General features: G+C 42.6%; 1 protein-coding gene across 1 annotated transcript; it reads left to right on the top strand.

Moving 5' to 3' along the window:
* Positions 1-6,166: 6,166 nt before the first annotated feature.
* On the top strand, positions 6,167-13,406 carry DAPL1 (death associated protein like 1). Its single transcript, XM_038141999.1, has 4 exons — positions 6,167-6,441; positions 9,896-9,983; positions 11,590-11,653; positions 13,141-13,406. The coding sequence occupies exons 1-4, from the start codon at positions 6,396-6,398 to the stop codon at positions 13,258-13,260; spliced, it is 318 nt and encodes a 105-aa protein (XP_037997927.1). The 5' UTR covers positions 6,167-6,395; the 3' UTR covers positions 13,261-13,406.
* Positions 13,407-13,835: the final 429 nt, after the last annotated feature.

Genomic DNA, 13,835 nt, shown 5'->3' with positions numbered 1-13,835 from the left:
AGCAGCAGGGTTCTTCATTTGCTCACAATTCGCATCAAAGTGATATTCAGGAGTTCTGGTATCTAAAGACATCACTACTTTATTAGAGATTCTAAATATTTTGTATTGAGATAGATACAACTTACAGGGCATTCACTGGTTTAAAATGCATGCATTTTCAAAAAGTACTGAGTTTTCTTTTGGTCTCATTAAGGTTTTTACCCCATTAAAAAAAAAAAATATTTGGCTTGGTTAATGGCATTGTAGTTCAGAGTAGAGGCGGTAATTCCATCACAATTAGACAAAAAGGAAGGCTGACCTTGTTTCCTCCCGTGGCTGGATGGTGCCCTGCACAGAAGTGGCCTGTGGGTGGCTGGACAGGCAGCTGTCCTGGCCTTGCTGGTTATTCTGCTGCCACACCCGTCGCATTCCTGTATGCCCACTTTATAGACTAAATACGGGAGCAAGAACTTTCTATTTTTGCCTTTTCCTAGCACACCTGCCCAGGGAACACTGCTGTGCTGCGTCCTGGGCTGTGTTTGGAAGGGCTACAAGCAACATTTCAGTTGTCCTCATTAACTTGCCTGCCCTCATTCTGTGTCAGCAGTCCCTGAATCTTTAAATAATGTGTTGGAATTGAATTAACTTTTTATATGGTTTGAACAGAAAGAAATGCTATGAACATAGAAAGAGAACCAAAAGCTCAGTATAACATATGTTCAGCAATGCAATGGGCAGGTATGTGTGATGGTATCTCTGAAGAAACGGTGGTATTCTCCTTTTAAAACTCCAGTAAGTATTCCTGTTCTGATACTTGTCCTCACATCCCCCTGTAGAGCTTGTCTCAATGTGATTAATTCCTCAATTTTATTTTTCAATTTCACTCTATTTTTTAAACTGCATTCCACAAAGAAGGGATAACTGTTGTCTTAACTGTTTGTATGAGCCATGTCACTGAAGAGTTAGTGTGCAGCCATAGTACACTCACTGTCAGGCCACAGAAATTGATAGTGCTGTGTGAAACAAAGCAGGCAGCCCTTGGGGAGGCTGCAGCAGCAGCATTTCTGCAGACATCCAAAGGGCTGGATCAGCTCGCCAGGGTCAGCTGGTTCAGTGACCCGCGCTAGTCCTAGGGCAGGCAGTGATATCAGGCACCACATGTCCTTACTGCTTCAGGGCACCCAGATATTAGTAAATACCATTATCCATACCCTTCTGCTGTATGAAACATCACCTTCCCCTCCGTCCCACGTTGTATGATTCGTGTGTAAAGGAATAAGACAAGTAGCAGGATATGTAATGTGCTAATTTTCAGCTAGCTCTCAAAGTCACAAAGATTGTGAAATTAACCATCTGCCCTTTCATTGGCAAAAAGCAATCACACTGAGAAGAAAATCTCCATTAAGAGGGAATTGCAAAGGCCTCTGTCCGTGTGTTGCAACCTAACTCTTCAGAATTCACCCACTTATTCCACTGCCCAGTAATACTTTTTAAACATGGGCACTTAGGTGGATATAACATGTGATGACAAAGATATATCTGTTTAGTCCTTCTGTGGGGAAAAGAAAAAAAAATCTATAATTAAAATTAGCCAGTAAGGTTCCTCTGCTGAATGATGCTGCCCTTTACCTTCCAGCACCTTCCAGCCTGGACACTTCTTTTTCTCCTGTGGTCTGAGAAACAGCCAGCATCCAGATCAGAACCAAGACCTGAACTTGTCCGGCTTCCTACAAGAAACAGGCAAGCTTTACAGATGTGAAGCCAGAGTTATCCTCCAGATTTTATCAAATGCATACTACACGCACTAGCGAACGATAATATCAATACAAACTCCAATGAAAATGTCTGCCTTCACTTCACCTTGTTTGAGACACTTAACACAAAGGATCTCTCTAACATTATTAACTTTGTGCTGAACTACTATAAAACAGAAAATAAAACCAAGGGTGGGGGAAATTAAAGCACGATAAACAAAAAACAAACAAAAAAGCGCTATATACCTGCCCCAGTATATTTGTTGTCTCCATTGGGCTCCTGGAGCATCTAAAACCAGCTATATTGACTCATCTGAAAAAGGTATTGCCTACCTGTCACTGAGTTTAAGAAAACAGCAGTAGTATTTCACCATTCAGTTGCCAGATATAAAACCAGTATCAGTTTGTATCAGTCGCCACAATTTACTAATTCTGACATTTGAAAACAAGCAATACTGGAAATAAGACAGAGAAGGGAAAATACTGCAGAGACATGAGCAGTAGATCTTAACAACAGAGAGATGTGATTTAAAATATGACACATGAGGAAGGTGTTCCATATGTCTGCACGCTAACTGCTGGTTTTAGATGTGGGCTATGTCTGGTTGTCATCCCAAGACACTGGTGTATAATTATGCTAATAGCTGTTAGCTGGATTAGAACACACAGTCTGCTTGGGAGCATAGTGATGGTTGTTCCTGCCAAGTGACTTTTCAAACTTTGCAATCAGCTAATAACCTGCCTGAAGAACACAGATTATAAAGGAGAAATTTGCAGGAATTTGAGAGATGCTGACATCACCACTCAGGAAAATTTAAATTACTATTGTCCTTTATCACACTTAAAATTCTGTGTCTGTCCCCAGGCTTTCCCACATCTTCCTCTGTTATGAAAAAAAACACATTCTGAAAATACATAGAACCATTACAATATAAACTCATTTTTAATTCAGTCATTCACAAATCACTATCATTAAAATAAATCTATCCCCAGCATCAGATGAACATCTCTGAAGTTTGGTATTTATGTGATCAGGAAATGGGACTGAGGATGGCAGGAAAAGCAAGAGATTCCAACTGCACTATCCCATGGCCACAGAAGGATTATTCTCTTGCTGATTATTTTCACCCAGACAAACCAGTCTAACAATTTCCAACAGGTAAAAAGTCTAAATGAAAACAGAAAAGAAGTCTAAACAAATGCAATCATTACATAAAATCAGGTTTACAAATCTAAGCTGGCACAGTGGCATTGTTGAGGTAGTGTCAAGGGCTGCCTGTCAAGAATAGGGTGCTCCAAAAGGTACTATATAAATATGGTTTCACTTCACAACAGCTTCTGGCTTAAAGATATACCAAGTGACAAAGGAAATGAAGTAAAGAGGGTGGAAGAAAAAGAAAAAAAGAAATGGCATATTTTATTTAATGTGGTAAGAAGTCAACATGAACTTACAATTTCTTATTTAAACCAAGTTCCCATCCTTGTCCCAAGAATTCCTAGAGCAGATGTACAATGGCACTAAACCTTATCATTATTACTGCTTTAGGCAGCACACCAAAGCTGTAATCCATGACTGCCTTATGGGGTACGTAATGAAACTTCACCTCTCCAATCTGTGCAGTACAAACAGCTCAGGTAAACAACCTGAAAAAATCAGTATTTCTCTGCTGAGGCAGCGTAACATGAATATCAAACCCCCTTACTCCTGGCCGAGTACTTCAGAGTCAGGTTCTTTTATTCTCTCTCCTGCGGATCACTTCACCTGAAAGAATTTATTTCCCCAATCAAAATTGCCATCATCCACTTCGGGCTAAATGCTTATGGGCAGAGACATGCAGCACCATCAACTTTAATATTTGCAAAGTAAGTTGCTTTTCTAGGGAGGAAATTGCTGCATTTCAAAACCATTTCCTGCCTCATACATACAGAATTAAATATCTGAGCGATCTAGTTTAGACTGGATGTCCTTTCATTTTTTCTGCTTTAAAGATCCAAGCCAGCAGTAGTCACTCATAAGGTGGTTGTTGTGCTATAAATACCTACTGGTTTCTTACTCTATTTTCTCTTCCATTTTTTTACTTCATTTCCTCCTTCTTCAGATTCGACTTAATCACATCCTATTTTTACATTCCCTCTCTCCTTTTTTTTAATCATAGAGATCCAATAACAAGACAATTCCAATTAAATCACGAGACTAACATTTTTTTTCTTCTTTCATGTCTTGCTTTCAGAATCCCTAAAAGAGCAAATTTTTGCGATGAAATGCTTCAGCACAGCAAAGCAGAACATCTTTACAGCAACCTAGGAAAATCTTTTTGACATTATGCATTATGGTTCCAGCAGCTGCCTGCAGATCAGCCCAAGCCGGCCCAGGGCAGTACAGCAGGGCCACCCTCCGGGCTGAGACATAAACTTCAAGGAATCTAGAGGTTTTAGAGGAGCTAAGATTTTAGTCAGAGAGAAGCTTTATTGGAGTCAATTAAAATAAATAAGTAGGCCTTGATGAAGTTAAGAGTTAGTAGTTAACTAATAATTGATTGCTTGTCAACATAATGTTTGGTTAGCTGGGTTTATAATGAAGAATATAGAAACTGATAAATAGCTTTAAGGAACATAATCGTGGGCCTCCTCTGTTCTGAAACCAATTGAAGACAAGGAATGGGAGTTCTTCCAAGGGTTCATTTGTCATATTTGCATTGAAAAGGTAGAAAGGTCAGAACGAGGAAGACTACATTTACTTCCTCATTTTGGGACCCCTCCCCATGAAAGGGACCACCGACCCATTTCAAGGAACACACTACCATGCTTAATGGCTTTTGAACTAATTACCAAACGAACCGGGGGGGGGGAGGGGGGAATGGGATGTACCAAAGCTATGAATATGTATTTGTATTTTGGGTATTCAATACCTTTATAGACAAAAGGACTCTGTAATCACCTGTAAATTGCATTATGCAATGGTGTGCATTTGGGAGCTATCCCCGTACGCTGCCCGGCGCCGCAATAAACATACACTTTCTAACTTTGAACTGTTAGAGAGTTTTTTGTCCGTCACAGTTGGATATCGGTACTAGATCAATATCCATATTGTTTCAATAAATCAAGGCGCCGTGAGCAGCGAGCCCGCAGCCGCCTCCTTCCTCCGCGAAGCGCGGCCGGAGCCGGTGACCCGGCGGCGCCGGGCGCTGCTCGCGGTGCCTGCCCGGGGCACACAGCCCTGCGGAGCGCCTGAGAGCGCCCCGGCACGCATCTCCTGCCACACCCGCCGCGACCCTCTGGAGACCCGGCAGCACCGGCACAGCCGCAAAAACCTCACAGGCACCGACCCGGCGGCACCGGTACCGGTACAACCACACAAAACCTCAGAGCCACTGACCCGGCGGCACCGGTACCGGCACAGCCGCACAAAACCTCAGAGCCACCGACCCGGCGGCACCGGTACCGGCACACAAAACCTCACAGCCACTGACCCGGCGGCACCGGCACAGCCGCACAAAACCTCAGAGCCACCGACCCGGCGGCACCGGTACAGCCGCACAAAACCTCAGAGCCACTGACCCGGCGGCACCGGTACCGGTACAACCACACAAAACCTCAGAGCCACTGACCCGGCGGCACCGGTACCGGCACAGCCGCACAAAACCTCACAGCCACTGACAGCTGCAAGAAACTGACAAATTGTGATAACGATTTCTTCATCCACAGTATTATCCACAATATAGATGGTAAACATTAAAAGATAATTACTTTTTTTTTTTGTCATTTTAAATACCGAAAATGAAAATGTGGAAGAGTTTATACAGTAAATAATTTCAGATTAGCTGTATCTACTTTCAGTTTTTGTGTTTCTAATATGTTGTGTAAAACGTCAATGTTTGTTAAGGTCATGGATTTTTTAAAAGACAGCATATGAATGACAATGTTTTGCTTGTCTCAAGCAGATACTACTGATTGAAGAGGGAAAGATTTACCTAAGTCGACTTCTTTGAATCTTTAGCAATGTTTTTAAAAGTCCCGGCCGCTCACACCGTTCCCTACCCCTCACGCCGCCCTCACACCGCCCCCTACCCCTCATGCCGCCCCCTACCCCTCACCCCTACCCGTCATACCGCCCCCTGCCCCTCACACCGCCCCTCATGCCTCCCCCTGCCCCTCACGCCGCTCCCACAGCGCCCCCTACCCCTCATGCCGCCCCTCATGCCGCCCCCTGCCCCTCACACGCCCCCTGCCCCTCACACCCCCCCTACCCCTCACACCCCCCCTACCCCTCACACCTCCCCTCACGCCGCCCCCTGCCCCTCATGCCGCCCCTCACACCCCCCCTACCCCTCACACCGCCCCTCACGCCGCCCCTCACGCCGCTCCCCGCCTCTCTCACCTGCCCTCACGCCGCTCCCCGCCTCTCACACCGCTCTCCACTGCTCTCCACCCCTCACACTGCTCCCCGCCTCACACCTCCCTTCGCAGCGCTTCCCGCCCCTCACTACCGACTATCGTACCGCCCCTCACACCGCTCCCCGCTCTCACGACCCCGCTCCGCCCCACCGCACCTCTCCGATCCTCAGAAGGCGCTGCCGCTCGGGTCGGTGCGCGGTTTCCTGCGCGGTTCCGTGGTCCTGCCCTGGCCTGCCCCGCTTGGTTCCCGGCGCTCCCGGTTCCGCCATGGCGCTGAGGAGGAGAGTCCCGCCGGGCCGGCGCCCTCCCGCAGGTAGGGGCCGGGGCCGGGGCCGCTCCGGGCGCGGTGTGAGGGACTCTGCCGCCGCAGCGTCCCACGCAGATGCAGCTCCTCCGCGGAGAGGAGCGGCCATGTGGGACCGGCAATGGTGGAGGCGAGTCTGTGGTGCGCGGCCCGCTCTCTCCAGCGGGTCCCGCAGCCGCCCCATCACGGGTGCGCTCGGTCGGCAGGTGTGCGGCTGGCGCCGCTCGGTGATCGGGTGTTATTGAGGGATAGCGAGAGAAATGGGTGCCCATGTTCAATATCTGTGTTTAATGTTACAGCCGTATCCCTCGCCTCCTATTGTAAGGTGAAGAATTTACTTCCCCTCCACCAAGCTCCCCCTCCGCCTCGCAGAGATAGATCTCTCTGTGAGGAAGCCTTCAGCCTGCTGTTCCAGCCGCCGTTCTGCCTGTGCGGCGGCTCTAAGGATGTAGTACCGGGATTTTAAGGATGTAGCGGCGAGTGCGGTGGAGCCTGTGTTTGTTAGGGGAGCGGGTGAGTGCATACAGTGCGAGCAGCTCCTGGGCCGTCCCAGAGCTGTGCGGAGCTGTCTCAAACACACCAGTGCGTGAGCTGTGTCCCGCCCGTTCTGGGGCACACGCAGGGATGCTGCAGGCTCAGCCTTTGGAGCTGGGAGATGGATAGTCACTGCAGGCTCAGCCTTTGATACTTGAGGAACCGTCACTACAAGGCTTTAAACCAATTGGGACTTCCCCTCGGTTTATTAGGAGCAGTTAGTGCCTGAGGAGCACATACTTGTGTGTCTCCCTGTACCCCACAGAACGGTTTTGTTTTCTTGGAAATATTTTTGTTTGAAGTTTTTTTTTTGCATACTTTTACATGAATTTTGGATGTAAATAATTTTTTCATCTTGTCTCTAGTCCATTCCTGGACTTTTGTGTTTGTGGCAGGGACAGTTGAGCTGTACCTGAAAGGGCCTTTAAACCACTGCAGTCAGTGACCTGGAGCAGGTACTGGTCTTTCTGAACTTGCATGATAGTATTCTGCAACTTGTAGACAAGCAAGTCTCCAAGTAAGTCTTGGTGAGGCTGATGTGTGACTGCAGTGGGGACCAGCTTGGCCGAGGGGTGGGGTAGAGTAAGTGGTTTATTCTGACCAGTATTCAGCCAAGCTGTCTTTGTTTTCACTTGGGTTTGTTTTTATGTTGTTTTGTTGTTGGGTGTTTTTTTGTGTTGTTGTTGGTTAGTTTTTTGGGTCCCTTTTTTGAGAAGGGAGCATTAAAAGGAGTGTGCTTCCTTACGTTCTTGTTTTATTTTAAAAATACATGATGTTTTAAAAATGAAAATTAGTAAAGATTTTGTCACTTAACTGTTAGATTACATGGCTAACAGGTCTCTTATAAAAATCAAAAAATTGAACTCTGTATTAAAAGTTTGCCATACCTCTCTATTGCTTTGGAAAGCAAATTACAAAACAGCTTTGAGGTGCATGCCAGATGCACCTATGTTTAACTCTTCCCCCACCATGGCTGTGTGTCAACAGGTGGGACAGCTGTTCCCAGTGGCTAGTTTCAAGTCAGTGCAGAGATGGGAGACGGGTTATTTTTAATCACTGTAGATAACATTGTTTTGCGGGCCTGTTGGGAATAGACACAATTCCAGACTGTCCACGTTTCAGTATCTCTTCCCGTGTTGGGTATTTATCTCCTCCTTGCCTAGCTCCCCTTGTGCTGTGTGTAAAGCCTCATAGTGTTAAAATGTCTGCCTCTGTCTGGGTCTCCTTGCCCTGCTAAATTAAAACTAAAAACAATGCTTGTAACTAGAAATTGCCAATCCTGCATGTGAGGGAAGGTCCCCAAAACAAAAGTTGCAGGTCTAGGTTCAGTGACCTTTTTTTTTTTTTTACCTAATTCCAAAATTTTAGTGGTTTTCCTGTTTGTGGTTTGACTGGTTCCTAAAAAGACAAGAGCCTATCAGTCTGTGGGAGAACACTTGGGGTAACTTGTGTTGGTGTTCTGGGTGAACTTATATAAAGAGAAATTATGTTGAGAAGATCTCTGAGATCTTGAAAGGTGCCAGGGCTTTTTTTGTGTGGTCTGGTTTGTCGTTGATATTTGGTTTGTGGTTTTTTGGTTTGGTTTGGGTTTTTTAACATGCTTTGTCATTCTAGTTTGAAGATGCCTCAAAGACAAGGAAGAGTTTCACACCTTGTGAGCTGAGGGTATTTGGAGTCTCAATTCTCTTTACTGGTAGATATTTGGAAACAAACAGTTGAAACTTCCATTTCAGATACTTTCAGTTTTGCAGTTAGGCTACCAGAAGGACTTCAGTCTAGGTCTCCAGTGTATTTGCAGCTGTAAGATGGCTGGGCAAAGAATTTGCTGCTTATGCAGCAGTGTAATTAACTGTATGTACATCATTTTAGGAAGAGAAGAAAAGCCCAGTCTAGCTATAGCATAACTCTGATCTTACAGCGCTGCCTTGGACATGACTGAGGGAGAATTTCTGTTTCTAACTTTAAACCTGCAACCAGGAAATACAAGGTCAGGAGTCAGATTTGGTAGAAAATGGGCATTAGTTACAGATGGATACAAATGCATTTCTCATGCTAGCTAGTTGAGTAATTCTAGAAACCTTTCCCTATTCTCTCCCTCCCTCAAATTAAAACTCTAGCCTTGATTGTTCACGATCAGAATAGGAGTCTTGCTGAGAGAAGCAACTTGCTAAATAGGATGAGAAAAGAACACTAAGGTTGCTCTTTCTTACTTACAGTTTTAAAACTTAAAAATGCTCTCCTGAAGAGGGAGAAAGTATTTCTATTAAGAAAATGTTTTAGATAACTTTGTGTTCTTTGTTCAGAATTCAATTTTCAGACATGCCTCAGAACTTAAATTGTTGTTGTTAGGTCGCCTGTAGCTTAATTAGTACTAATTGGTTTGGTGATTGGCAGGTATGTTAATAAAATATAATTAAACATGTTGGAACACAAGTACAAGATGAATATACATCTGGTTCTTATCTGCATTATTAAATTTATTCTGGAATATCCTGAATTGATCATGAAACCCTTATTGCTGTTAGTCACATTGTTAAAAACCCTGAAAGTGTTCAGATGGTGGTTTGGTTTTCTTTTTTGTTTTTAAAATACAGATTGGAGATCTGGAGTTTCTGGGGAAGAATGCATATTAACATAGTAAGGTCTTAAGGTTTAATATAGTTGGTGATGCCTGAAACCACTCTGATTTCTTGATTTATGGTATCTGGAAGTTGATTTGAGTCTGCCATGACACGGAATTTTGAAGCCTTTGCTGCATCTCTTTGGCTACTCCTGTGTAAGTGTGTGTACAAGTAAAGCATGGAGCTAAATACTGACAGATGATTTCTGGTTAATGGTTATCTGGGGTAAAAGTATTCTCTTCTTGTGTATGTAATGTGGTATGTAGCTCTGTAGGTATTTTTACTTACACTTCACTTTCTTCTTGCAGTTAAAGCTGGAGGTATGAGAGTGTCTAAAAAGCAAGAAAATGGACCTCTTGAGAAAAATGCTAAACTTCCAGGAAAAGAAAAGTCAAGGTATTACAATGCAGGGCCTGTTCACCCCTGCCCTGTAGTTCAAGTTCATAGGTAATGATCTTTGAAAACAAAGAAAACTCTTATTGTACAAGAGTTTAATTCTTAAATTATCTCGTGCAATTTGTAGATAAAATACTACTGATATTGAAATAAGTATTGACTTAAAATACCCCAAAACCCAACAACTTCAAAACCCAAGGATAGTGCCTTGCAATGAAAGGCAAAGCCTGAATCTCATCTCTACTGTCATGTTTTATGGAACAGAAATTAAAACCAATGTAATACATATCTGTGCCTAATAAAGGAATGGTCTAACAGTTTCCAGTGAAGTAGGAGTAAACTTTAGGCTGTCCACATTCTGAAGGAAATTAACCCACATCAGTTCCCCCAAGGAAGGGTCTTATCTCCTGTATAGGCTATACCCCCTACTTAATCTAAAATCTAATTTGGCTTTTGCTGTTTGTAACTTTATAAGGTGAACCAAGCTGTTTTGCCCTAAAAATGAAGGCATAGTTCTACTTTGAATAAAATAACAGCAACCAGTTGATGAGGTCATTAAAACGAGTATTTTCTTGCAGCTTTTTCAAAGACTGAACATTTTTCCGAAATACCTGCACTTTTCTTAAATGTCACTTAACAAAAAGTTAACCAATTGAAGGATATGACAGTAAAATTTGAATGACCTGTGATGTTCCTGAAATTTTTGATTTCTTTTGTTGTTGTTTTCTTCTGAGATCAGAAGCTTTTTATTTCCACTTGTTGCCAGTTGTCTAGGTGTAATTTTTATCTTCTCCATAGTCATAGTCACCTAATGGTATAAACAGATATTAAATAACATATTTGTCAGTGTAGCAAACTGTCAATTGCTAAATTGAAATGTCAGTAGGAAATGTCTTGCCTAATGCACAGAATCATTAACTTAACTAAAGCAATATTTGCTTTTTCAAGAGTCACATTTATGGTATTTGGGGTTTATAATGATTTTTCCCTACTCCACTTTAAGCTACAGATGTGTCAGTGGATATAATGGTATCAGCAGAAGAATGTGCCATCTGAAGTTCTTCCTGTTGCTGAAGGAAATTATTTCATATCCACAGATTTGTTTATTTGTGGAATATTGGTAACATGGTGTTATTCATTGGAATATGGAGAAGTTAATAGGATAATCTTGTGAAAAAAAAGTTCTTGCTTGACAAATAGTTGCTGTGAAAGGAAACAAAAAGCAGAGGGTGAATTTTTTTCATGGGTCTAGATTGGAATCAAGGAAATGTTTTGTCAATTAGGATATAACTGCTTAGCTTCTGAGAAGTTATTTCACAGTGTACAAAAAAAATCCTTTTTCAGATATTCAAGGATATTTCATATACAGTTTCTTTTATATCTGAATAAAACTATGAGCCTGTCACAGATTTTCTATTGTTCCATTCTGAAACAGCATGCCTTTTTTGATATTATATCATATTTAACATGATGAAAAGATTTAGCTCCAAACCCTGAATACATATTACAAAATGTTTTGTATTAAGTCTGGAAAATGAAAGTGACAAATGCTTGTGTGTTTCTGTGAGATGGAAATGCTAAATACTTTTTTTCTTCTGCTTTACAGTGCTATTGTCAGTTTTGGAAAACCTCAGAACATGGGTGTCTTGGTAGCAGAAGCTCTGAACAAAGTAAGTCTGAAAGAAAAAGTCAGGGTTTCTTTATAAATCTAAACATGAAAAAATGTTAAAAAGTGAAATTTCCTTAAATTTCCTTAAACTGGTGTCTGGCAGTTGCAGGTGTTTCATGTGCCACTAAATGTTCTTGGGATTACCTATTTCTGTAGTGGTTGTGTGGCTGAGCTGCTAGATGGCTAAAACGTACCTGGGCTTCTCTCCTTTCTCTGATTCCACTCCTTGTCACTGCAACATGCCCTGGGTATTTGTGCACAGCTGTGCAGAGAAGCACAGCCAGGCAGCAAGGTGTGTCCTGCTTGTAAAGCTTTAGTGAAATAAGGGGAAGAATTACCAGAGGCATCTAAGTGTGTGGCCAAGCTGGGATTACAGTGCAGAGCAAAACCTTGTCTGCAGTGCTTTATCCCACTGTGGAAATCACTCCAACTTCTGTCAGGGTCCTGCAAAAATACAGAGCTGCTTCAGGGAGGTAGGTGGCATGACTGGCAGGTGCAGGGGACACCAGGAGGGTGACCCAGTGTCCTGCTCTGTGAATGATCCCTGAGACAGCAGGCACAGCATGTGCTATGCTGCCCCATATCTTGCTGTTTCATCTGAGGCCTGACATCACTCGGTCAAGCACCTTTTGACTTCTCCCTTAGGAATACTACGGGATCCTGTAAAATCTCGTATCCCACAGCTGCTAATGGACCCTTCTGTTTATCACATGCTTACAGCTCCTGTCCTGTGTCTGGTTAGGCTGTTGGTGCAGACTTACTCCTGCCCTTTGGAAGAGCTGATTTCACAAGCAGCTCTTTGGTTTGCATGGTAATCTGAAGATCTGACAGTTATCATCTCTTTGTTACGCACTTGCAGTCTTCAGAGTCTGAGCACACAAGAGTTCCTCATCCCTAGAGCTCAGTAAAACATCAGTTGCATAATTTCAACACAAGCCTTTTATCAACAGTTGTGTTTAGAGATTTAGCTGGTAAATCTTGAATTTCTGTTTAGATTTTTTAATGGAGAACAGATACGACTCATCCTCTGTCTTCCACCTGTCTTCATCCCCTCTGTTCTGACCCACCATTTCCTTCTCCTGTTGGTTTCCAGAATCTTGTATATGAAACTTTCTTGCTACTTTAGAATGTAATAGTTAGCTACTGAAATAATGATGATTTTGAACCTGGGAAAATAATAATTTGATTCAACTTACTGTAAACTCTGGCATACTGATTATTTGCTGTGTTTTCTTTATCTTGGAAGCTACTAAACAAGGGAAGAAAAAAAATTTCATAGATGTAGTCAGACTAATATCACTTTGAAAACAGAAATTATAACTAAATATAGCAAGTTACCATGATTCTGTGTAATGATCACGTGAACTTTTTGTGGGTTTAGATTTTACCGCTCCTTTTAAACTACTTTAATAGGATAAAATTTAGAATGAGAATAGCTGAAAATCTGTATTCTATCACAACTTTTTTCTCCCCCCTTTAATGTTACAGATGAGCCACAAAATCCATGCAGCAACATTACAAGTGGCTCACCAAAAGCCACAACCTACCTTGGAGAAGTTCATACTGCCTAAAAGAATTTACATTATTCAACAGCCACGGAAATGTTAAGATAATAATTAAAACACGTTTACTTTAAAGTGAATTTCTGTTCTATATAGCACTTAGCACACTGTGGTGAAGTGCTCAAAAGCTGTGTGCCTTGTATCTTGCTGTGTTTCTGTTACTGACAATAAAATATAAGAAGAGTTACTAAATGTACTCAGGATTTATTACAATATCATGGCTTCTGTCTAACCTGGTGTTACTGGTATGTAGTAATTACTCAATGCCAAAAAGTCTAAGTTTCACTTACTATGTGAGTTTTGAGTGAAGGAATGGGAACTATCAGCTCTATTGTTTTGGGGTTTTTTAGTTTAATGGTAGCAAAGCTGATGTGAACTTGATTCTAAGAAAGCATGACGGAAAGACATGGGGCTTCTTTCAACTGAGCCTGAGGTTTTCCATGCTGAATGCAGGCCTGAGGCTTACTGCTGGATAAATAATTCACAAAGTCCTGTGAAGGATTTCTGTGCAATAAAAGAAGTATTTTTTGCTTGCATTTCTTTCTGTAAGAAAACGCAGCTCCTCTGCAGAGATCCAGCAAGCAGGAAGAACTGAGTGGAAACAGTCTGTTTGAACCTGTT

Source organism: Motacilla alba, chromosome 7 (assembly GCF_015832195.1).
Source record: "Motacilla alba alba isolate MOTALB_02 chromosome 7, Motacilla_alba_V1.0_pri, whole genome shotgun sequence".
Taxonomy (NCBI): domain Eukaryota; kingdom Metazoa; phylum Chordata; class Aves; order Passeriformes; family Motacillidae; genus Motacilla; species Motacilla alba.
This window is presented reverse-complemented; position numbering and strand designations above follow the sequence as displayed.

Bases quoted from the DNA above. Each gene is read 5' to 3' on its own strand.
- DAPL1 (XM_038141999.1), top strand. From the start codon at position 6,396: ATGGCGCTGAGGAGGAGAGTCCCGCCGGGCCGGCGCCCTCCCGCAG. The intron at 6,442-9,895 runs GTAGGGGCCGGG...TTCTTCTTGCAG, and splicing joins GGGCCGGCGCCCTCCCGCAG to TTAAAGCTGGAGGTATGAGA. The intron at 9,984-11,589 runs GTATTACAATGC...TCTGCTTTACAG, and splicing joins CCAGGAAAAGAAAAGTCAAG to TGCTATTGTCAGTTTTGGAA.